The sequence below is a fragment of the Hylobates moloch genome, unplaced genomic scaffold (genome assembly GCF_009828535.3).
Source record: "Hylobates moloch isolate HMO894 unplaced genomic scaffold, HMol_V3 SCAFFOLD_13, whole genome shotgun sequence".
NCBI classification, from domain to species: domain Eukaryota; kingdom Metazoa; phylum Chordata; class Mammalia; order Primates; family Hylobatidae; genus Hylobates; species Hylobates moloch.
Genome location: NW_026652288.1, coordinates 28,770,803 through 28,796,432, shown reverse-complemented (window position 1 = coordinate 28,796,432; position 25,630 = coordinate 28,770,803). Strand labels below are relative to the sequence as shown.

The 25,630-nt window shown below is 48.2% G+C and overlaps 1 protein-coding gene across 3 annotated transcripts in view; it reads right to left on the bottom strand.

Annotated features, from left to right (window-relative positions):
• Positions 1-12,707: 12,707 nt before the first annotated feature.
• Positions 12,708-25,630, bottom strand: part of TOGARAM2 (TOG array regulator of axonemal microtubules 2) — a 70,071-nt gene continuing 57,148 nt past the window's right edge. For all 3 annotated transcript variants that reach the window (XM_032753262.1, XM_032172096.2, XM_032753263.1), the window contains 2 exons: positions 19,497-19,583; positions 12,708-13,176 (listed from right to left, as the gene is read on the bottom strand). In XM_032753262.1, coding sequence (XP_032609153.1) covers positions 12,845-13,176; positions 19,497-19,583 — 419 coding nt within the window. In that variant the 3' untranslated portion in view covers positions 12,708-12,844. The remainder of the gene's footprint in view (positions 13,177-19,496; positions 19,584-25,630) is intronic.

Sequence of the window (25,630 nt, the reverse complement as noted above, 5' to 3'; positions counted from 1 at the left end):
CAGGCTGACGAGGGGACCACACTCACGCAGTCACCCCAGAAGGTCAAGTGTGACAGCCAAGTGTCCAGCCTGACCCAGAGATGGTGGGCAAACCAAACTCCTACTGAGGTGTCCCGGAAAGGCCTGGAAGGTGCACTGCCCAGCAGGTCTGCTGAATTTTAAACAATCGCCGTTTTCAGTCCCAGATCCTGCTCTGCCTTGGGGTTCAAAGGTTAACCAGAACTTTAGACCCCACAATGACAGTATTTAATGCTTCAAGTGATGGCCTTATTTGGGGTGGGGTAGAGGGTGGAGAATGTATTTGTTGCATGCTTGATAGGGTTTTAACTGGGTTCGTTCCTTGAGATCACTTAAGCCTCACAACAGTGAATGAAGCAGATAGCATGCTCCAGTTTTGCGCATATGAAAACTGAAGGTGTGGGGAGAGGCCCCCTCAAGTGTCTGGCTGAAGGTCATACAGCTAAGAAGAGAATAGAGCAAAATTTTGCACAGATGAGTCTGGTGCTAGAATCTCTCTGCTCTTTTTATTACATTCCATTGTCCATAAGTATTGCGTCACTCCACCTGCCTAAAGCAGACATGGGTGCGCAAATGGTCGCAAAGCTTCTTTGTTGTAAGGTTAAGTAGTGGCACAGCATTGAAGTCCCTACTGAGAGCTTTGTTTAGAAGCACATGGCTCCCAAAATGAGAAGGCTGAGTGAGCTGGGATTAAAACACACAGCCCCACCCATCCTCTGTCCTCTCCTCCTTCCCAAGCTCAGTTTCAATGCTGTAAACTTAAAGCTGACAGCTCACAATACCAGCCACGCTGCCTCTCGGCCTAAGCGTGTAGCAAATGCTCTCACTACCCTACGCATTACATGCTTCTCAACTGAGTAGGGTAAACCAAGCCTCCCAAACAAGGCAGCCCATTCTCCACATGCCATGGGCGCTGGAGCTCAGAAGATAGCGTGGGTAAGGCATACGTACTCACACGCCGATCTCCCCTCGGAGGCTTCTTGGCCAACTTTATTCCCAGGTCATCTTGCAGAACTTCTGCTGGAGTCGAAATCAAAGTGAAAAACAGTCGTTCATGCCAAAAACCTGCTGCTGCCAATGAGCTAGATATTTGCTGCAGATCTTGGAATGTTTCCATTGGAGGCTGTGGTGTGCGTTCTATTTAGAAAAGATTTTGCAGTAATTGAGTGATTCAACGCCGGCTCAATGGGTTGGCAAAAGACAAGAATTCTTTCCCACCGGGGTACAGCTAAGGGACAATCCTCCAGATCTGCTGCAAAGCTGATTTTTAAAGTTTGGGGTAATTATAGACCTCAAACCCATTCTTGCTGAGATTGTGGGCTCAAAAACTTGTTAAACTGGGTCCCTAGGGACTACAGCTACCTCCCCCAGAGAGAGGCTATGACTCTGAGTAAATGAATCCTACCTCGACTTGTCCAGTTATTATTCAAAGGCACCCAAAGAACAGCTGATTAAACTACCAAGAGCGGCCACAACCCAGCCCTCCGCTGGAAAGGGACACACCCAGCTGTCTGCTCACGTTTGCTCCTGTTGCCGCCCTCATCTCAGAGAAGTGCTCAGGCAGTGCCCAGGCCAGCTGATTCTAGAGCCAAGCCACACCCACTGCTGGGTGGACACTTAGGAGCTGCCCGGGCTGCAGGCAACGCGGGGAAGTCCAGCCGCCCAGGCAGGGCAGGGGCCGAGGTAAGCACGTGAGAATGGACCAGGTTCAGCAAACTTGCCCAACAGAGATCTGGGCATTCTCCCTAAATGGTTGGGCAGACCAACCATCGGGTCACCATGGGGTGAGCCTTAGGGAAGCTGGGCACTGAGTGAGCAGGACACACACAGGGTGGGCGGCCTTTGAGGTCTAGCTCACAAGTAAGTGGCTTCAGGTGGGACAGCTCGGAAAGTGGGCCCTGCTGGGCTAGGATTTAGGGGCAGGATTCCTGGAGGTCCAAGGAAACAAAGCTGTTCCCCAGCTGCAGGGAGACTGGAGTGGGACACAGCAGGTGAAACTGGGGTACCATGAGGGGGTGTAACCACAGGAATTATAAACATTTTAGTTACTGGAACCAGGATATGAAGTGGAGCCACACCAGCAGTGAGGGGAAGCAAAGCTGAGTCTCTAGCCCAGGCCTCCTTCCATAAAGGGCATCATCTTAAAAGTCCAGGGCTGGGTAGAAAGTGGAAAGAGTGGCTGAGTGCCCCCTGCTGTGGCCATGCAAGCTAGCGGCAGCAGCAGGGAGCCAGGCAGAGTATTCCACCACAGAAGGGGTCAGTGTCATGGAGAACACGCAGGAAGGGTCCAGAATGAACAACTGTGCTTTCCGTGAGCGTGCATGGCAGGAGGCTGTCTAAGACTAGAGGTTGCCCCTCGCCAGGCTAGGCTGGTAAGCAGCAGGAAGTGCCCACCCACCATGTTGCAGGCAGACGAAGGGTACGGGGTGCCTGGTTTCCTGCCACCAGCTGAGGAGATGCCCATGATGCCTCCTTGTCCCTCTGGAGGACCTCCACATTTGCCCGGTGCCAATATGTGCCAGGACAGGGCAAGGCTCCTGCCATAGGTCCCCACATGCGATGTCATAAGAGCCCCCAGCTGCCACCAGACCCAGGCAGCAGGGACAGTGAGCTGGTGACGCCATTGTGTTGCCCAGTAACCCAAGGCTACTGGAATTCCAAGTCAGCTTCCCCCACTCCAGGGAAGATGGGGAGGCGTTGCCAAGGGGCTGGGGGTCAATTAGGTCAAAGGTGAAGCAGTGCTGAGCCGACATAAGAGCAGGCGGGTCAAAGATGTGTTTTTGGCTACTATACCAACTACCAGACTTAGCTCAAATTACATGTGCATTAGACTTTGTACAAAAGGAATTAAATCCACAATGGAACAGTTTTGTGGCATCGGCTCAGTTTTGCCCCACTAGAGACCAGGTCTTCCACAAACTGGAGTCTGCCTTGGAGCATGCATTGCTGGTGGCAGGAGGGGCAAACCCAGCTGTACAGCTTCTCAGACAAGGGCTGCTCACGCCCACCATCTCCCTTCCACCCAAGAATGGTATCCTTGCTGCACCAAATCCACTTCCTTTGCCCAAGGGAGAAGGGAGGACAGTTTTTCTTTGTTCTGCTTTTTGTTTTAATAAAAATTATTAAGCCAATGAACCCAACTCATTGAAGACCCATGAATTTATACTTCTTCATAGAGTTAGAAACCAAGGACTGTCCGGGATGCAGAGAAGGAGGAACCCACCACAGATCAATTTAAGGGGTACCTGTCATACCCATCTTCTTACTCGGGCCAGCTCCACTCTGGAGGAGCACAGCTTTCATCTTCCCGAACATGGAGGCCCCAGAACTGTGGAGAGGGAGGTACTGAGCCCAGCCCTTTACCCAACACTTGAGTGACACTATAAACAGTTCCACCCCAGGGAAAAAACACAATTTTCGGCTCCCATCAAAAGGATTCATGGAGAAAAAAAAAGAAAGCATCATATTCTGGCAGAACAGTGATAGCTATTTGCAAGTATAAATACAGTCTTCAAGATGAAATATAACCTCTCTCCACGGCTGGAGTCTGAGCTGTTGTTTACTCTAAGCAATATCTATTTTCCTTCCTCACATCGTATGCCCAGTTCAGAGCCTAAAATAATCCATGTTGACAGGAAACACAGGGCAGACAGACCAAAGAGATTTTCTTTCATTGTGAAGGGCCTAGGATTGACAAGACTTGCCTCATAAACCTTACAATATGAATGAAAGGGATTTTGAGAAATATATTCTTTTTCTGAAATAAACCAGTGTTTTGCATGTATCAGGGGAGCCGCTGCGGTGAATTATAAGTGCTGATGTGTTTGTCAATTGATCATCTGGTTGATGGCTTACAGGCTGTTAAAGCACCCACTCTATCTTTCAAAGGAAATCTTTTCAAAGGTAATATATTTTTAAGTAGCCCCACATCAAAGATTCAGTTGAACTGCCATAAAGTACATGTGTTCTGAGCCTGTATTAACAGAACATGTTATACTGCACCATCGTCTACTCCCCGTGCCTACCTGAAGTTTAAATAAGGCTCCATCAATCCATCCAGACGTTTTTATGAAATTGTAATTAAAAATGCATCACACAAGAAGAGGAGCAAACAGTTAATTCACTCAGCACTCTAATTCAATTTTATGGAGGACCCTGGACACTGCAGGCTTGATTGCACTCTTGGACTTCAGAAAGTAACTTTGTGAATGGTCGGTGGGCCCTGCATCAGGTGGCTCTAGGATTCCACTGATCTAGTCACCCGCTTCTGAACGCTGTCATTCCATACACCCTTGAAGTCTAGCACACGAGGCAGCAATCGGTTTTGGCTGGAGTGATAGCACTGGCAGGGCTCAGTTAATGCCCATAGATAAAGCTGACTGGCCTAAATTGGAGGAAAAAGAAAAAGAGGAGGAAGAGAGCAGGAGGGGAAAGAAACAAGGGGTATGGTAAATGGGCCATGCATTCCCAGGAGCCGCAGGGTATCACGCTCTTGAGGGTTGGAATTAGAACACCAGAGCCTGAGTCATGACACCTCCATTCCCTGGCTCTGTGACCTGGCATCTCTGGGCCCATGTCTTCATCTGCAAAGCAGTGATAATAATGTCAGCCTACTTATCCCGCCATCGGCATGACAGGGGCAAACCTGTCTTTTCTAAGGCATCTTTTTGAGCCATCTTGGGGAACGGAACTCATAATCCTGGCCATTTTGGTCCTTAATGTTCATCTCTGCTGCCTCCACACTATAAGAGCCCGATTGAGAAAAGAAGCCAATATCATTTCCCCTCATTCCTGGGCTGCGCTTTGATCTTTGGAGAAACTTACAAACAGCTGTCAAACTCAGCAAGCATTGACTTCCTTCTTTGAAGGTTTTCATGTCTTTCAAAGTGAAGAAAAAAGACTTTACGACATTTCCTTGCAATTGCAAGTACATATGTCAAATATACCACATGGAAAAAAAACAAATTAAGCCTCTGAATCTCTCATCTTTCCCATGTTGAGTCATGAGGCTGTCAGTCAGATAGATGACTGGCAATTACTCTGAACACTGCTAAACAGCAGGCTTTGCACACAGTGTGGGATGAGGCTCCAGTTAATAATTCTACCTTTCTTTGTATGTAACACTCTACTTTTTCAAGATGCAATTATGTACATTGTTTCATTAAATCTTTAGAGGAAAAAAGACTCTATGAGATGGACAAAGCAAGTGTATTTTCAATACCTTTTACACACGAAAAAAACATCTCACTCCAAAGATACATTGCCAGTGAGTGCAGAGCAGGCCTCTTACCCTGGCCAGCCTTCCTCCTGATACCTGCTGAAAGCAGGATCTAGATTATTCCACAGAGGCAGTACTGGAAAGAGACAGCATAGCTTTCTATGGAAGAAATTCTCCATTTTCTCCAACATTTACAAATAAGAAATTATTTTTCTTTTTAAAGATACAGGGTCTCACTCAATGTCGCCCAGGCTGGAGTGAAGTGACACAATCATAGCTCACTGTAGCTCACTGCAGCCTCGAACTCCTAAGCTCAAGTGATCCTCCCACCTCAGTCTCCTGATTAACTGGGACTACAGGTATGCACCACCATTCCCAGCTACGATTTTTTATTTTTTGTAGAGATGGGGTCTTGCTCTGTTGCCCAGGCTGGTCTCAAACTCCTAGACTCAAGCAATCCTCCCACCTCAGCCTCCCAAAGTGCTGGGATTACAGGTGTGAGCTGCCACACCTAGCCCAGGACATTACTTTTCATATCTAATGAAAGTTCAGCTGAAATTCTAGCCATTCCTCAAACTAGCTTGGATGAAAACTCAAAACAAAGTTTCCAAGAGTTTTTGTTTTTGTTTTTGTTTTTTTTGAGACGGAGTCTCGCTCTGTCGCCCAGGCTGGAGTGCAGTGGCGCGATCTCAGCTCACTGGAAGCTCCGCCTCCTGGGTTCCTGCCATTCCCAAGAGTTTTTAAAATAATTCCCTCTACAAATCTCAACCACTCCCATCATTTTCCAACCACACACACACACACACAACTGCTGCTAGTATTAAGAAAAAAAGAAAAGTATTTTCCAAAAATCTTTGCTTCTCATCTCCATGAACCCTGAAGTGGGCTTCCAGATGAAAATTGGCAGGAGCTGACATGGCCTCCTTCTGGAGATAGCTCTTTATTGCCAGTGCCCCACAGCGGTAAAAACCAGTGGATGAGACAGAAAAGAATATAGACCCTGGGAAACAAATTGCCTTCATGAAAATTATTTATCTAGCTATTTTTTTTCCTCCTTTGGAAGGGGACAGGATTGGCTATGTTTACAAAACCTGGTGACATTTTAAAGTGATTATTTAGTTAACGGCTTCTGACATCAGCTGCAGAAGTGCCGGATCACTTTAAGGATGTAAAAATTCTCAAGGAGAACCCAAGGTGATGCTAATAACAGCTGTCAACCCACAGAGAGGTAATTACAAAGATGTGATTAAAACAAAGCAAAGCCTTCAAATGTTACAGCCAGCTTCACTGAAACACCAGGGGACGGGATATGGTGAAACCAGCACGCCCCCTGAATAAACCCCAGTAATGATAAGGACTAAACTTGAGCCCCAAGAGGTCCCTGACTCAGAAACACCCACCAGGGAGCACCCGTGCACACAGTGATGCTGCCGTGCTGTCTGGAACCCGGCTGGGAGCAGGCAGTTAGGACGCTGCTTCCCAGGCTTCCTGATCCTCAGAATCAGCTGCTTGGTAATTTGCAGATTCCCAGGCCTTCCCCCTAGTAACAGATCTACAGCTGAGACTAAGAGTCTGAGTTTTTAAAAAGCACTTGTTCCTGTCTCTCTCCCCGTTCTCGTCCCCCAAGCAATTCTTTTCATCAACCACATTTGGTAAAGACTGATTTAGGGATGCTGACTCCCAGGTGTGGGCTAGCCCGGGAACCTAATAACCACTGAAAGCTTTGAGATTGTGACAGAGGTTCTCAACCTTGAGAGTGAGTGATCGAGGCTCTGATTCAGTAGGTCTGAAGTACAACCCAGGGATCTGTACTTTAACAAGCACTGTGGGTGATACTGTAACAAGGAAGCCACAGTCCACACTTGGTGCCTGCAGCATCCCCAGGCCAACAGCTTCCAATCAGGGCATACCGGAAGTCTCCCCTTTTTCCACTAGGAAGCTGCGGCATTACCTCTGCTTGCATATGAGTCTCTGCCAAAACTCAGGTTGTCATGGCAGACTCCCTTGCTATAGCAAGCTCTGAATAGGCTACACTTTTCTCATGTAGGCTTCATTTGTGTCCACGAATCCTATCCCCACCAGAGGCCAAGTGTTCACAGCATGTCCAAGTAGACCTGATCAGAGCTGACCAAGTAGACCCTCTCTGCTCTGAAGCTTTTGGGAGCAAAACTCTGGGACCAGACTAACTCCAGAAATCCATGGGGTTTCAGTGGCTTATTTCAAAGGGCTCAAACTGACCCAAGGGGAGGTAAATGTCTTGGAGCCATAAAACATCCTGGAACAGAAAGTCAGGGGCTTTGGAGTCAAACAGGCCCGGACACATACCCAAGTTTCAGCCACTTTCTTGCTGTCTTAGGGCCTGACCCCGCAAAATGTGGTCCCTGCCAGACTCACAGGATTGACATCACCTGGGAATTGAACAATAAAGACTCTCAGGCCCCACCCAGACCTGCTGAAGCAGAATCTGAACTTTACCAAGATTCCCAGGTGATTCCTGTGCACTGGCTGAGGTTATTCATTAAGCATCGCTGAGGCCCAGTTTCCTCATCAGGAAATGGAAGAAATAATATCTTCCTTATAAGATGTCAAGAATGGCAGACCTGGAACACTGCAGAATTTAATGAGGAGGTTGGCTCTTCTCAGCTTCCCTTTCTGGGCCCCCGTCTTCCTCCCTCCATCACAAGGAGAACAGAAGACTTATGGTCATTTCCGCCTTTCGTTTCCTAATGGCAGAACTAAGTCATAATAAAAGGAAAATGCTTTAGGCAAGAAAGCGCTCTGTTCCCCTGCAAATCATACCCTCTCCAGTCTCAAGAGTCAGAAGAGTGGAGGGGAGGGAACAGCCACAAGGAGAGAAGAGCTTCTGGGTTTCTTCTCTGGGGGGAGGGATGGTTGTGAGGGCGTCTGGAGAAAGGGTAAGACAGCTGGAGAAATGGCAGGCCCCAAACAGAGAACAGCTCCCTGTTTTCGTGGCCTTATGCTAAGTACCTTATGAGAATGTTCTCAGTCATCTTCACCACAGCCAGGTGTAGGTGGGCATTGATGTCATCCACACACTAGATTGATATGGAAAGATCAGAGAGGTTGACAGATGGGTCCCAAGCCACATGCCAGCAGGCCACAGGCCTGACCAGGGCCTGGACTCAGTTTCTGCCATCAACGCCAGAATACTCTAGGGCTGTGAGGTAAGGGGAGCTGGCAGACCAGGAGCCCACAGGGCCTAAGCCATGGCCAGTTTCCTTTTTTATCGGATTTTTTACTGTGGTTTTTGAATTCGCCCAGCCATTAGAATCACCTGGAGTTAAAAGAAAAAAATACAGCTGCCTAGGCTTCACCTCAGACGAAGTGAATCAAAATCCCTGTGGGGTGGGGGTAGACCTCAGTATTTTTTAAGTCTTGCCAGATGATTCTGAAGCACAGTGAGAGGGTAGAAACATTTATCTCAGAAGGTAGGAGATAATAAAGGGAGGAGAAAACAAGATGAGAGATTTTGTTCCTGGACCAAACTGAGGGTCAGGCTGCTATTTCTCGTGGCCCAATAACAAGATGCAGATGAACTGGGGAGGAAGAGAGTTTTTAATTTCCATAACCGGTTACAGGGAGAAGGCCTGGAAAATATAGCCAGACCAACTCAAATTACAAAGTTTTCCAGAGCTTACATACCTTCTAAGCTACATGTCTATGTGTAAGTGTGCATTCATCTAAAGACATAAGTGATTCATTTCTTTTAATCTGTAGCTAACATCTAAGTCCTGAAGACCTTCCTCTGGAGCCTCAATAGATTTACTTAATCTAAGTGGGTCCAGGTGCTGGGGTGATTACCCTTATCTTGTCTCCTGCTAAATCCTGAAGGTTTGGGGAGTTCCTTCAGCCCCCCAATAAACTTGTTTGTGGAGGCCTGAGGAGTTTCTTCAGACACCCAGTAAAGCTTGTTTAATCTTAAACAGGTCCCACTAAGAATTCCTTCATTATCTTGTCATCCTTCAAGGCCCAGGAAAGGCCTAGGCAAACTCTTGGTGGGCTTCTGTTACATTCCAGCCTTTGTACAAGGCCACCAGCTCTCTCAGCTTTTAATGTTTAACTTAACCACTCAGTCAGTATTGAAACAGTTGTTATGGATGCCTGCATTAGTGAGACCTGGCCTGCCACAATGGGACCTATAGGAAAAGTTTCCTAAAATCTCAAATTCTCCTTGATGTAAAAGGGAGTCCTGGCAGTTACAGCTCTCAGACAAGTCTTCTGTCTATGAGTCTCACTCTGAACCGAGTACACCCATTTTTCTAAGAAAACGAGTTTTTAAAATTATTTCTCTTCTCTTTTCCCCATTTCCCCTTGTTCCCCACTTCCTACTTAGCTCTTTAGAAATGCAACTATACAGCACTACTCACAATAGCAAAGACTTGGAACCAACCCAAATGTCCAACAATGATAGACTGGATTAAGAAAATGTGGCACATATACACCATGGAATACTATGCAGCCATAAAAAATGGATGAGTTCATGTCCTTTGTAGGGACATGGATGAAGCTGGAAACCATCACTCTCAGCAAACTATCGCAAGGACAAAAAACCAAACATCTCATGTTCGCACTCATAGGTGGGAATTGAACAATGAGAACACTTGGACACAGGAAGGGGAACATCACACACCGGGGCCTGTTGTGGGGTGGGGGGAGGGGGAGGGACAGCATTAGGAGATATACCTAATGTAAATGACGAGTTAATGGGTGCAGCACACCAACATGGCACATGTATACATATGTAACAAACCTGCACGTTGTGCACATGTACCCTAGAACTTAAAATACAATAAATATATATATAAAAAAAAAGAAATGCAACTATAACCTTTTACCTCCCCTTCACCAGACACTCCCTACAGGGCAGGCTCATCTAACTGTGTGCTTAGAAGCTCCAGAGCAGAACTTGCACCCACCAGGAAACTGCCTGGAGACACAACAGTCAATTAATAACCCAAAATATGCCCACTATGAAACTCCCTCCCACCCGGAGAGCTTCAGCCACTTTACAACCTAATTCTGCCCATAAGGATGCCAACTTGACCACACGTTACATAAGTCATCAAAGCGAGTATTTGGACTCCCCCACCTGCCCGCTTCCTCTCCTGCATGCCATTTGTGCCAGCACCCCCCACCGCCCCTTTAAAAGTACCTGCTTTCTGCTCCAAAAATGACGCAGTACCCTTCAAGGCAACTTCTTCCCCTAAACTAGCTTTGGAAAAAAAAGTCAGTTTCTTTATACCAGGCCTCCCTTTCGTTCACTGGAGTCTGCAAGCAGTGAGTGACTGAACCTGCATTTTTGTTACATGGAGAGAGAGATTGAGAGAGAGAGAGAGAGAATCTTCCATCATTAGAGGCTGTATTCCCACCCCCAAGAGCATCTCATGTAAGTGGAGTTCCTGGCCACACACAGAGCCAAGCAAAGGACGTGTGGGCTCAGCTCCAGCCTCAGCTCTTAGGACAATCTTCATTTCCCATGACAGGTCGTCCCATTAGATTCCCACAGGTATTCCCAACAGGCCCAGGGCCAGGTTACCAACACGCTGTCTTCCCTTCATTTTAAAAGTAATGAGGTAAGGAAATCTTTGGAGACAGAAATTTCTCAAGGTACACCAGAGCCACCCAGTGCCTCCCAGCAGCGTCACACCACAGGTGTGGTTAATAAAACCTGAAATAATGAGGGAAAACAGAATAGTGCAAAGATGTATTCTGCACTTTTCCACTGTTTTCAGCTGTTTTCAATGCCTCCACCCCTGAGAGTGGGTGGAGGCCCATGGGATGGGAAGCTTCCTGTGTGAGAACAGACGTGGAAGGCAGGAAGACAGGACAGTGCTGCTGAGCTTCATTTCTGCCATCAAAATCCTTGCCAAACTCTACATCCTTGGCCTCCTAGGGATCTAAAAAACCCTGAAATGTTCTGACACATTCTAGGATAAAAGCAGAAAATGCAAGTCTCCTCACCAAACCAAAAACATTTGCTCAGATGACAGGCAAATGCAATTCATTAAATTGTTCAACACTTAAAACATTTACTGTCAGCCTCTTGGGCATTTGTGGATGGCTGCCTGTCTAGCAGGCCTTTAACCTGGTTCAGTCAGAATCAACAAAGAGCTAGATGGTCACAGGGAAGCCCCTGCTGGGGTCACAATCAGGTGAGAAGCAGCTCACTGGGCTAGAATTACCCAAAGTCACTCTTAAGCCGCCTATGACAAGCCCAAGGCCCGGGATGACTTGCAGGCCCAACCTCACCCCAGGGCATAAGGAGGGGCCGGCCTAACTACACCTGCCACACAGGCAAGATGGGAAAGTGGCTTCCTCTTTCCAGCCTGGCAGGGTCTGGAAATACGTAAGTGATGAGTAGATTCGGGGCTTTTCAGAGCCAGACTCCCCAGGAGAGGCTCAGAACAGAGATGTGGAATGGATGTTAGGCCTGGGGGGCAGATGACAGTGGAAAGAGGTTCCACTGAGGAAGGGCAGGGGAGAGGGGTGTCTGCCAGAAAACTTGCTGGCATGAGGCTGGGCCCTCAGGGCCTCAGTCGTCTGGATCCGCCCCAGCACGTGGCTGCAGGCTGGGCTCCCCTGCGAGAGCTGGGATGCTGCCCCTTCAGCCTTTGCCTTACCAGGCCTGCCTTGCCTGTGCATTTGAGGTCATGGCCTTAGCTCTAACTCTTTCCAGTCACACAGTTGTTAACCTGCCACTGTCCCCAGCCAAGGCAGAGCCACTCCTACCTAAAGTGTCCAGAGCCTGAGCCCTAGACTTCCCTCTCCACTGCCGGGACCTCATTTCACTGGCTGCTCCCCCAGGGGCCAACACCTTCCCTGCTTCCACAAGTCCTGGCCTGTGCTGTGCCCACACGCCCCTCCAGCCTTGTGATGTGGCCCACAATCGCAGCCTGTGCAGTTTCAGAGACTCGGCAGCATCTGCACACTGGCAGCACTTTAGGGTCCGCATGCATCTCCATTTAGGGTGTTTCAATGGCAAAGCATTATCTAGTCCTCTCCAGAACGAGCCAGAACTCCAACTTCTGGAGAAGGCTTTTAGTGATGCAAATCTCAGATTCCCCTTGTCTTTTGATAAGCTGGGCAGATCCCATCAGAAGGTTCCCACAGGACCAACAGACGCGCGCTGTAGCTTTTGCAGGGCGGAAGCACGATGTCCCCGAACACGTTTGTTACACTCACCTCCAATCAGGCCCATAACAAATGGACTGGATTCGATGACCAACTCGGGCTGTGGGTTTCGGGAGGGCTTGCCCAGCAGCTCACAGACGGGCGACTATCGTCTCGAGCAGGCTGCAGCTTGCAGGGCTGTGCTACCCTTTTTCTTCCTAACTCTTTGTCTCAACATTGTCTGCAACTGGTTTTGCTACTGTCACATTTCATTTCATTCATCACAAACCTAGTTACTGGAAAATTCTCTGTGATTAAAAAAGTACAAGATAATAAAACCTTAGAAAAATAAGTAATTCTTTTATTTCTACTTCAATATATACCATGTACATCTGGAACTCTAAGGGGGAAAGTAACCAGGAGAATATTCCATCATAAAAATAAGATAAATAATAATTGCCCATTTCAGATCCATCTTTAATCCAGCTGAAAAGGGTATGAGCTGCCAGTTGTCTTGCTGTCAGGGGCCACCCCTCTGTCAGTGGCCTTGCGGCTGCCTCCCAAGGACTCTAAGAGTTCCTGGAGCGTCTTGAGGACGTGCTTTGACTGGCTGGCGGCAAAGTCCAGCAGGCGGGAGCCCATGTGCTCCTGGAGGCTCCTGGACAGCCGGCACACCACCCCGCGGATGCTCCCGCTGGGTCCAGGCAGGGTGCCATTCCCGGTGGTGGTGTTCAGGAAGTGCCAGAGGATGGGAAGGACATGCCGCTCTACAGCTTGAGGCTTCCGGGGGTAAACTGAGGCCACCAGCACTGTCAGGCAGAAAAGGAGAGTCACTTGAGCCAGGCACTCTCTCCCTCTCCCACTTCCCTCTCTTAGGGCACCAACTTTGTCCCCCAAAGGGCTGGCAGCCCAGCAGGTGCAGTATCTAAGGGTCATGACACATTTAGGAGCCTATGAAAATGTGTTAGCGTCTTTTAACATTAGTAGAAAATATATGAATATCTCCAACCTGGTTTATATCTGTGCTTATACCAACCAGTCAGAAACTATAATTTTTAAATTTGTTTTACGGAGAAAGGGGCACGCAAAGGCAGAAATATGCAGAATCTCTGACAATCATAATGGTTCCTCCAGCCCAGGGAACAGGAAAGAGGCAGGCACACCTGGTTACAATCCTGCCCCCATCAACTGTGTCAGCCTGAGGAAGCCACCCCACCTTTCTGAACCTTTTCCAAACCCATAAAGTAAGGATAAAAATGCTGAACCAACCTCTCAAGATTGTTAGAAATTCGATAATAAATAATACATAAAGTGACAAATAGTAACTATAGTAATACTGCATTTATCCACATCACCACCTATGGAAGTCCACACAAACACAGAGAAAGACTACTGGGGAGGGAAATCAAGACCCTCTCACATGAAGCATGCTGGCAGACAAGACAGCTGGCAGGGGAGGAGCCTAGCACAGCCTCCCCGGTGCCCAGATGCCAAACCTCAGGACGAGACCAGCAGCAGAGGCATGAACATGCTTGTGAACCAGCAAGCTCTGCACAGGCCATTCCAGTGATGAGCCCCCAGATCCGGTTTCCCAAGGCCCCCAACCCTCTCTAAACCCCGGAAAACCCAGAAGCCAGCTGAATCTGCCAACCAGCTCTTCATCACCTGAGTAAATGCCAGGGCTGTGGCCACATCAAAACCACGTCAAGGGCTCTCCTGGGTCCCCAGAGGGGCTGCTCAGGCCTTCAGCTGTGGCCGCATTATCCTAAGCGCATTAGCACTAACGAAGAAGGCTTTGCGATTCACATGCTCTGCCTGTCATCCTGCCAAAGGATAAGTGCTGGGGCAGGCAAACAACACTAACAGCAGTGCTTTATTGATTCTGTGGGCCGGGAATTCTGTGGAAAACAGTTTCCATATCCTGGAAACTGCCTGAGCCCAGGGCTCAGAGCGTCACATCACAGCTCCATTTCATGCTCACAGCACCCCCGAGAGGCAGGATGCGTGTCCGTTTTCCAGAGGAGGAAAGCAAGACTCAAATCAAGGCAAAGGGCAAAGCAGAGGACAAAGGCCAAATCTGCCTGGACTCCAAAGTCCACACTCTTTCTACCGCACGCTGTCCCCAAATCTCTAGGGATTCCGTATTTCAGAGGCTGATCTGGAGCTTTATTTTTTGTTTCATTTATTTATTGAGACAGTGTCTCGCTCTGTCACCCAGGCTGGAGTAGAGTGTCACGATCACGGTTCACTGCAGCCTCGACCTCCTGGGCTCAAGTGATTCTCCTGCCTCAGCCTCCCCAGTAGCTGGGACCACAGGCATGCGCCTCCACGCTCAGTTAATTTTTTAAAATATTTTTTTGAAGAGATGGGGTCTCATTATGTTACCCAGGCTGGTCTTGAACTCCTGGTCTCAATCTGCCCATCTTGACCTCCCAAAGTGCTGGGATTATAGGTGTTAGCCACCATGTTTTATTTTTCGTGAAACTGCAATTTGTCCTTCCCTCATCGGGACCACATCATCTAATCCCCTAGGATATCCTCCCCTGAGAGCCCCACGGGTCCCTCTGATTTTAAAGCCAGCCTGGAATAAGGAGGAACCAGGGAAGATGCCCTGGGCCACCCTCTGGTCAGCCTGACACTCTCTTGGTGACATTTCTCAAGGAATGTTGGCTTTGAGGCTGCACCCTTGGGGCTCTTGCAGGACCCTCAGAAGTGAAGGTGGTCCTGATAACTGGAAGGGCAGGACTGCACCCTGTGGGTCACCCCAGCATTCCCCAGGAAAGGATCCTGGAGGAAAGAGCTTGGAGGAGCTTTATCAAGTGGAGCGAAGAGGTAGACTGGTTGGAAAGAGTTGAGAGTTCTGTTCCCTGTGCTTGAAACAGGCTGAGTAGGAAGAGAACAGGTGACAGGAAAGCAGTTCCTGTCAGCCCCAGGGTGGGAGATGAAGGGAAACTAGAAGGGGGACAGTGAGAGGGAATCAAAAGAAAACGAATGAACCTGAGTAGCCACCTACACTGAATAACGATAACTCAAAAGTGTCCCGAATCCCTGTGGAATGCAAAAATAGGTGAGAACACAGAGATTTGTTGCCCGTGTTTATACCAACCTTTTTCACAATCGCCAAAAGACAGAAGCAGCCCAGTGCCATTGAGGAATGGATAAACAAAATGTGGTATGTACATTTAATGGAATGTTATTCAGCCTTCAAAAGGAAGGGAATTCTGGCCAGGTGCTGTGGCTCATGATTATAATCCCAGCACTTTGGGGGGCCTAGGTGGGTGGATCACTTGAGGCCAAGAGTTCAAGACCAGCCTGGCCAACATGGCAAAATCCTGTCTCTAAGAAAAATACAAAAATTGGGCCGGGTGTGGTGGCTCACGCCTGTAATCCCAACACTTTGGGAAGCCAAGGCGGGTGGATCATGAGGTCAGGAGTTCAAGACCAGCCTGGCCAACATGGAGAAACCCCGTCTCTACTAAAAAAAAAAAAAAAAAAAAAATACAAAAATTAGCTGGGCATGGTGGTGTGTGCCTGTAACCCCAGCTACTTGGGAGGCTGAGGAAGGAGAACTGCTTGAACCGGGACCCAGGAGGCAGGGGTAGCAGTGAGCCAAGATCATGCCACTGCACTCCAGCCTGGGCAACAGAGCAAGACTCTGTCTAAAAAAAAAAAAAATTAGCTAGGTGTTGTGGTGGGCACCTGTAATCCCAGCTACTCGGGAGCCCGAAGCATGAGAATGGCTTGAACCTGGAAGACAGAGGTTGCAGTGAGCTGAGATCTCGTCACTGCACTCCAGCCTGGGTGACAGAACGAGAATCTCTCTCAAAAAAAAAAAAAGGAAGGAAATTCTGACACCCGCTACAACACGGATAAATCTTGAGGACATTCTGCTGTGTGAATTAAGCCAGGCACAAAAAGACAAACTGTATAATTCCATTTATATGACATACCTAGAATAGCCAAAATCATAGAGACAGAAAGTAGATGGTGGTTGCCAGGGACTGGGGAAGGGAGGAATGGGGAGTTAGTGCCTAACGGGGACGTAGTTTCTGTTTTGCAAGGTGAGAGTTCTGAAGATGACTGCAAAAATCATGGACACTACCACTGAACTGTACACCTAAAAATGGTTAAGGTGGTACATTTTATGTTGTGTATTTTAACACAATTCTTTTAATGAGAGGTGATGTAGTTTGGCTGTGTCCCCACCCAAATCTCATCTTGACTTGTAGCTCCCACAATGCCTACGTGTCATGGGAGGGAGCTGGTAGGAAGTAATTGAATCATGGGGGCAGGTCTTTCCAGTGCAGTTCTCGTGATAGTAAGTCTCATGAGATCTGATGGTTTTATAAGGTCATAAGGGGGAATTTTCCTGCACAAATTCTGTCTTCCTTGCTACCATGTAAGATGAGTGGCATGATGGTGAGGCCTCCCCAGCAACATGGAACTGTTCGTCCATTAAACCTCTTTTTCTTTGTAAATTACCCAGTCTCGGGTATGTCTTTATCAGCAGCATGAGAACAGGCTAATACAGCAGGGAAAAGTGAGAACTATCTCAAGAACCAAACCCAGGCACGCACCCTCCACCCCCACCCCCACCAAAGGCTGGGGGGCTCCACATGCCCCCAACAGAGCCCCCTTCCCCATCCTGCTACATTTTATCCACTCTTGCTCCTTGAATTCTCTTCCATAGAGTGAGGCATGTTTACACTTCAGCCCCCAGGAAGCTCGTTCCACAGGAAGAGTAGCAGTCCCCACCCAAACTCAGTTCCACAGCCCACACCACCCTCTCCGCTCATGTCTTGGCTAATGGAACTCAGGCTGCTTCAGAGCCACATTCCCCAGGTGCAAGGATGTGGCAGTCACCTGGCTGCCAGGTGTTGACTCTTAAGCTGGCAAAGATGGCAAGGCCCTTCTGGGGGCCAGCATGAGGGGGCAAACCCCATTAAACTCAAGCTTAGAAGCAGCTGAAGTAATTAGCAGAAGATTTACTCCTATTAAGCTGTGCTATTATTAGTCCTCGCCTGTGTCAATAAAAATATTCTTCTCTGTTCCTGGTGGACACGGAGTTAACAGAAGACCTATGGAGAAGCTCTTGCTTTTGAGGTCTCTTGGAAATAGACAAGAAAAAATTACAGTAAGTGGATAAGGTGAAGATACTTGCCCACCTCTGGGCCCCATAAATTACCCAGACAAGGACAGGTAAACCTTTCATGCAGAAAATGCTGATTTTGAGCAATGGCAAAGGGCTCCTTGTCTGGTGTCTAGGACCATCTTACTTACATACCCTGTTCTCCCCCAGCTCACCTGCAGCCAGCCCTGCCTCATTCGCACCTGCCTTCCCATAAGGTAAGAGGCCACTCCAGGAATGCTGGAAGGACAGACCCTGCACAGGGGCAAGGCCAGGAGCAAGAGATGGAGCAGGGGAGAAGCTGAAAGGGCAGCTGGTGTCGAGGTCCTCAGCCATGCAGCATGTGCCGGGCCCCTCTCTGAATGCTCACAGCTGGGCTAGGAGGGGAGGGCAGTAGACAGACCAGTGATACCATGTGGGATGCAGTCTTGAGAAGTACACAGGAAGAAGGTAATGCCAGAGCCAAGCAGGCATCCCCCAGGTAGAGGAAGAAGAATGGAGAAGGCTTTCCGGGCAGGGCAGCCACATGTGGGCAGAGCAAGAGGTTGAGAGACCAGCCACTGCATGGAGGGTACATGCAGGCACCCAGGAGGCAGAGTGTCAGGGGGAAGCAGCGCAGCACAGGGTTGGGGCTTGGCTCTGCAGCCAGGCTCCCAGGACACATCCTGGGTTCCTCACCAAGGGACCTTGTGCATTTCAGTTTTCTGAGCTCCATTCTCCTTTTCTCCACCAAGTGGAATCTACATCCTCCTGTGGGGTGGTCATGAGGATTCAATGATCCAGTGCATAGAGCTGGGGGTGGGAGGAAGGGGGCACATCCTAGAGCAGCAATGACAGCTGTGGGCCACTCCAGGGGGCCTGGACACTATCCTGGAGACAGCTCAGGAGTCTCACAAAGATTAAAGCAGGGCTGGTGCGTGATCTGTCTGCGTTTCAGAGGGACTATCAGGAGTTTAGGGAACAGAGTCCCTCTGCCCCCCTCCTTAGATGGGACCTTCCCAAAGCAAGGGAGGAGGCTTTGTGCAAGCAAAAATGATCATGAAACCAAGATAAGTAACCTGCCCAAGGTCAGGGCTGGTGGTGGCAGATGGGTGTGTGGACACCAAAGCCTGTGTCCTTTCTGTGTTGCCACCTCAAGGACCACAAGAACAGATTTCAGCCCTGGAATGAAGTCACTTGGACTTCTCCTGCAGACTGAAAGCAGAAACAGGATTGGAGCAAGCCTTCGCCAGCTGAAGCTTGAGCAAGGCTGAGTAGATTCAGGCCAAGGCCCCATCTCCACATAATACAGTCCCAGCACCGGCCAAGGGGTCCTGAGGGGTTGAAACCCAGCTGGTGCCTGCTTGCCAGGCTGCACATGCTAAAGCTGTACATGGCAACTTTTTCTAATTCTCTTGACGGTGCTGTCAACTGACCAAGCCATATGCACCCACTAGGCAGTGTCTATCTGAAAAGGGAGGCTTTTTCTGACTCACACAAAGGTACTCTATAGGCTAGAAGCAGCCTTGTTTGCAAGGAGGAAGAAACGCACACAGGTTGAGTGTCCCTTATCTAAAATGTTTGGTACCAGAAGTATTTCAGCTTTTTTTCTGATTTTGGAATATTTTCATGATACTTACCAGTTCTGCATCTCTAATCCAAAAATCTGAAATCGGAAATGCCCCAATGTACATTTTCTTTTAATGTCATGTCAGCACTCAAAAAATTTCAGATTTTGGAGCATTTCTAATTTTCTGATTAGGGAGATTCAACCTGTAACAGTTTTTCAAAAACACTTTTGCTTTTGTACAAACCTACTTCATTTTGATCAAAAACAAAGATTGTCTTCTGGCAATATAGAGATTGTCACATACAAAAAAAGCAGATTATCAAAATTTTAAATGATGGGGGGGGATTATTTCAGGTCTAAGATAACTGGGTGAATGGTTCAACCACAGACCAGGAGAGAACAGAAATCCACCGGGAGGCAGGGTGGGGTGGGGTGGGGCTGGGGGTGCTCACCTGCCAGGCGATCCGTGACATCCAGCACCGCACGGCCACTCAGGAAACACACTCGCCCAGCAAAAGCTGGTAGAAGGCAAAGGTTGTCTGAAAGAGAAGGGGGATGTCAGTGGCCACACTTCTGGGGGCTGGGTGATAGCACTAGGGGTTTGCAGGGCCACATACCCACAGTGCCTGCAAGGGGATGAGGCCTCTGGGGGAGCTGAGTTAATTTTTCCAGGTCACAAAGGGGCCACTTAAAGTGAACATATGTAGCGTGTTTGGGAAAGAATCGGTGGCCTGAAATAGTTAAACTGGCTCCCAAACAGGCCTCATTTATTCCCACAGACCTAGTTCATATTGCCTGTGCGTCTCAAAATTGACATGAGTTTTGGGGCAAAACAAAGTAGATAGGTAGGTAGGTAGACAGATGGTAGAAGATGGATGGATGGATGGATGATGGAGAGAAGATGTTGGAGGATGGATAGATAGAAGATAGACAATAGAGATGGATGGATGGATATACAGATATGTTTTAGGGGAAACAGAATCACTGAGCCATGATTACACAAAGGTCAGTAAAGGGTTAGGATTGAAATTCAGAAAGTATAGCTCTTCTCAAAGCCTGAATTTGTGCTCTACCCACCAAGATGTACCCACATCTTGTACCCACAAAAGATGTTCATTTCTACACTGAACACATACTGATATCATCTATGTAATAGGCATGGAGCTAGGAGCCAGGTAAAACCCAGTACTCCCATCCCCCTCAAGACGCTCCTCTGACGAGCAGACAGATGCTTAGACATGAACCCTGACACCAGGTGGGAAGCACTGTGCTCTTGTAACCAAGAGCCTGGGGGTCTGAAGCCAGGGTGACCGACTGGTCCTGGTGGGCCCAGGCTCTCCCCATTTCAGCACTGTCAGTCCCGAGTCCTGGAAACCCAGGATACTTGGTCATCCTATCCAGAGCAGAAGCACCTGGTTGGCTCTAGCAGGGTCAGAGGAGGGAGTTTGTGGGTTGAGAAGCACATATTATCATCAATGGTTTATATCTGACCTCACTGCCCAGGCCTGATTTTCTCCTTACTTGTAAACTCCAGGTGGTCTGAGTCTCAGACCCAGCATGAATATACTTGCAAAGATGGCTAAGTTTATCGTCTATATGCCCCAATATGCCTTTCAGGAGGTTTGAAAAAGAGGTATTTTAAACCTTTTTGAAAAAATTGTCCCAGTGCCCCTGCCCCCAATCCCAGCTCCACCAACCATCCAGCCACACCCAGCTGCGAGGTGCAGCTCCCTGGCTGCCCAGCCATGCCCATGGGTAAAGCTCTGGGGACTGAGCACCACCTCATCTGTATCTTGAAAGAACTGAAATAGTATGAGTGTTTATTATAGAGATGAGCCACTAATGGTGAAAACACAAGCAAATGGGTGGGGACATTCCTGGAATAAAGAGGCTCTCTGGCTCCTTCATATTCCTGAAGTTGACTGCAGCAGGACCCCATATCTACGGAATTTAGAAGCTGCTTGTTCCTCTCCATTCTAGCTGACACCTCCTGGTTTCTCAAACTATTAAACTTGAAGAGCTGCACTTCTCACAAAGACACACAGTGTGAGAAAAATGCGCCTGTCCTAGTAAGGTGTGCTAAGCTGAGAAATACACACCATCCTCAGAACCTTCTCCTTGTGGACTGCAGAGAAACCAGCATGCCAAGCTCCCAGCAGTTTGCAACCACACTAGTCACAGCTTAATTCAGTAGGACGTGGGGCAAGTAACAAAATGCACTTGTCAGAGATGTGGCTTTGTGGCTTGCCTGCAGCTGTCAGGCAGGTGAAGGCGGGTGGCCTACGTGGTGTTACCATAGCAGCCCCAGCATGTGTATCCTGGGACCCAGGAGCTGACCATCTCCAGACCAGACTTCTCTTTACAGAGGACAGAGATTTTAGAGCTCTGCACGAGGAAGTCTTTCCAGTCTCACCTTTTCCAAGTTCCTTCAATACCTCAGCACAGAGACCCTGCATTCCTGGAGACGGGCACTCAGTGCTTTGTTTTTCTCATCAGGCACAAGTTTATCTAAGAGCTCATCCCTGCTTCCCTTGCTGTCCTCCTGAGGGATACAGAGGAGAAAATGTACCCAGGTACATCTCTTTGCAAAAGCTCCATCCACAAATCAAGAGGCTTTAAAATAATTTGTCCTGGGAGATAAATGAGATGCCAGCTTCTAGAATATTGTAATTAGCAAGATAAGGTCTCGGGCTGCATTGGTAAAGCTGTCAATTGCGTAAGAATTTCATATGAATGGCACCTGTTTGTTTCCAGGTGTTTCTATTTGTGCCACCCCATCATTTACCTGGGCTCAGATTTGAAGACAAGGATTTCTTCCTCCGTGGTCACTTCCCACAATGCTCAGCCTAGAACATTCTGTAATGTAAGGAACATGGCTGTGCTTTGGTCAAGCACAGGCCAAGGTAAACATCCAGAGTGACTCAGCAAGTTTAGAGCACAGACGTATAACTCCACTTGTTATCACAGTCGTAACATGGGAAGGCCATGCCTTGGCCCTGTGCCACTATGGTCTGTAAAAGGCATAATTGCCTTGCTGACACTGTGCAGGCTTGTGTGTGCCCAGAGAGAGAGTGAAGCTACTGCCCCCTGTAAGAGAGAATGCCCGTCTGGCAGACGGACATGAGGCCAGGAAACGGCTTGTGCCCAGAGGGAAAGAGTTAAGCTGCTGACCCTGAAGGCAAGAGAGAGCCAGCACAGCTGTGTGTGGGAGCCAACAGACTAAGCAGCTGAGACAGGGCAGATGGTGTGAGAGTAAGCTGCTGCTGAGAGGTGCTGCTGAATAAAATCATCTTTCACCTGCCTGTAGCCCCCGCCCCCCGCCGAGTGTTCTTTCTGCTCATCCAACCACTCCCTTCAGACCTCACCGTGAGCTGGAACCTGACCCTAGACACATCTAGACCTGACATCTAGACACAGCAGGGGCTCCCACTTCTGGCCCCAAACATCCCCTCTCCCCAGAGCCAGAAATAAGTGAACTTAGGGAACACTTAAAAATGCATATCCAGCAGAGACCTGTGCCAGACCATGCTCCCACGGGGCACAGCACACTGCAGGTGCTGAATAAATGCTTGTAGCGTGCAGGGCAATGTCGAAACAGGACACAGTGTGCCTAGGCTGGTTTATGAACCCCAGAGCACTATGCCCAGGCAATCGGCCTGTCTTTCCACTGGCCACTTTTAAAGTGAAGGCTCACCTTTCAGGTTACCTCCAGGTTCAATAAGACACACTAAAGCACAGCAGTTATAAGAGCTCTGAATACAGATTGCCTGGGTTTGAGTCCTGGTTCTTCCATATTTTACTGTGGAACACTGAACAAGCCACTTATCTGCTCGATGACTCAGTTTACCCATCTATAAAATGGGGATGTTACTAATAGCTTTCTCATAAAGTTGCTGTAAGGGTTCAATGAACAAACAGTGCTTAGGATAGTGCCTACAGCATATACTTACTATGCAACTATCAGCTATTATTGTTACTATTATTACCTTAAAACTCTGAGAGCCCAGCAACCACCATGGTAGAGAGACCAATGAAGAGGCTAGAATCTAATTTTTAAAAGCTGAAAATCTACACTCCATTAGCCTAACCTGGGGCTATCCTAGGCTCCTCTTCTGCATCACAAGGAAGCAAAGACTGGCCTTGCAATGGAGAGAAAACAGCCACTAGCCGCAGCCCAGAGACTGTCCTTCCAGGGCTCAGACTCCCCTGTCTACAATGGGGTGGAGGTCTAAGGGGCCATACACCTGTCCCATTCAGCCAAGCCCTGAGGCTACCAGGCCACATCATCCTCCAGCTACTGGGAAGCCAGATAAGAGCTTTTAAGAAAGCATGTTAGAAAACATGGTAGCAAGGACAGTGGCAGCAAGGAAACTGGAGTTAGACTGGAGTCCCCCAAATAAGCACAAGACTTGGTAAGTTATGATGTGCTGGTTTTACCGGATTCACCATGGCTGCCAACACTAAGTGTGTTTATCTAAAGAAAAAACTGGGACTGATTGACTTGCACAGAAACATGCAAGCTGTGGTGCAGCCACGTGATGGAGCTGTTAAAAGTGACTCAAGGCCGGGCGCAATGGCTCACGCCTGTAATCCCAGCACTTTGGGAGGCCAAGGTGGGCAGATCACCTGAGGTCAGGAGTTGAGACTAGCCTGGCCAACATAGTGAAACCCCATCTCTACTAAAAGACAAAAATTAGCCAGGGATGGTGACGTGCACCTGTAATCCCAGCTACTCGGGAGGCTGAGGCAGAAGCATCGCTTGAGCCCAGGAGGCGGAGGTTGCAGTGCGCCCAGATTGCGCCACTGCACTCCAGCCTGGGTGACAGAGCCAGACTCCATCTCAAAAAAAAAAAAGTGACTCAAGAGTATAATCATCTGCAAATGCTTATGCTGATTTTTTTAAAAGCAGGATGCAAATCCAGATGTATGACACCACAACTGCTGTGCTGAACCCCTATTAACCCCTATCAATAGGAAGGGCATCCAGTTCAAGAGGCCAAAGAAGAGACCCAGAGCCAACAAACAAGACATGGGGTTTTATTAGGGGCTTAAGTACAGGGGAGAGAGTCTAGTGGCGGCAGGCCGAATGGGAGAGCCTCATGGCCCAGTGGCTGGGCAGGAAAATCGCAACCGCCTGCAAACAGCATGCAATTTACATAGCACTTTCACTTAACCCCCTCCACCTGGCAACCTTCATTTACCCCAAAACTCAGGGCCTCAATCCCCTGTATGGCTCATGTTCCAAGGGACAGGTCGGGGGCTCAGATGTGCCTCATAAACAAGGAACGAATCTCCAAGTTGGCCACTCCCAGATTCCCTAGCTCAGAACACACACTCATTGTGTCTGCCATTCAGGGTCATTCTAAGGGGATGCTAAAGTCATTGCTATCAGGTGGATTTACCCTACAACAACCATGTACACAAATGTGCACAGGAAAAAACTCAAAAAAGTGCCAAATGTTAATAATCGTTTCTCTTAAGAGTTGGGACTATGAGTGAGGGATTTTTTTCCCCTTTCAAATGCTTTGTATCTTCATTTTCTCAAAATAAATATGACTTCTTTACAGTGGTTGAAGTGAACTTTTCGGTTTTTTAATTAACTAGAAAGACTGCCCAGTAGCATGGGAAACTGGGTAGTGTTAAATGAAAGAAGCAAAACCGAAACTATATTTACATTGTGATTTTTAACAAATAGACAAAAATAGAAGAGATATTTTTAAGCAGTTGGTATATTGGAGGAACACCATGGATGCATTTTTAAATTCCATTAACATTATAATGTTCATATGATTTATATAAGGTAATAAATTTAAAGTCAGAGAGCAAAATAGCAAAGTAGACCTGAAGCCACCCGCATTCCAAGCTTATCTGCTCTTTCCAGTACTGACCAGGGGCTGGAGTAAATTAAGAAAGTTCCTTTTGGCACAGAGAAGTCTGAATGCTGAAGTCTGATCGGGAGAAGATGAGCTGTCAGCAGCCTGATGTTTTCATTAGCAAAGTTTCTTCGGTAACTAACCCAGTAAGAGCCCAAAAACAGAGCCAACCAGTTCTACTCAGGAACTTCCTTGATCCCAGAATAATTCCGCTGAAATCAGAAGGTCTTGGTGCTGAGTAGGAAGAATGCCACTTGAGCCCCGATCCCAGAGAGGCCCCAAGGCTGGCAGTGAGAGATGGCAGAGGTCAGGGAGCAAGCTGCCAACATGTCTCATTCCTTACTACCTCCCACGAAAAGGACATGGGCAGAAATCCCCACCTGCTCTGCCAACCAATACTCCATTCAACCCCACCCAGCCTGAGAAACCAAGGAATTAGAACAGATGATGTTGGCTTCTTTATCACTGACTTCTAGAATTAGTGAGTTCTAGAAGATCCCCATACTCCATTCAACCCCACCCAGCCTGGAAAACCAAGGGATCAGAAGCGATGACGCTGGCTTCTTTATCACTGAATTCTAGAATTAGTGAGTTCTGGAAGGTCCCCCAAGAAGGCCATCCTCCCAGCTTGGCTGTGCCATCTGGACTTTATGCCAGAAGGCATCCTAGCTTGGCATTATTCTTGATCCCCTTGACCTCCAGTTTAGCAGGAA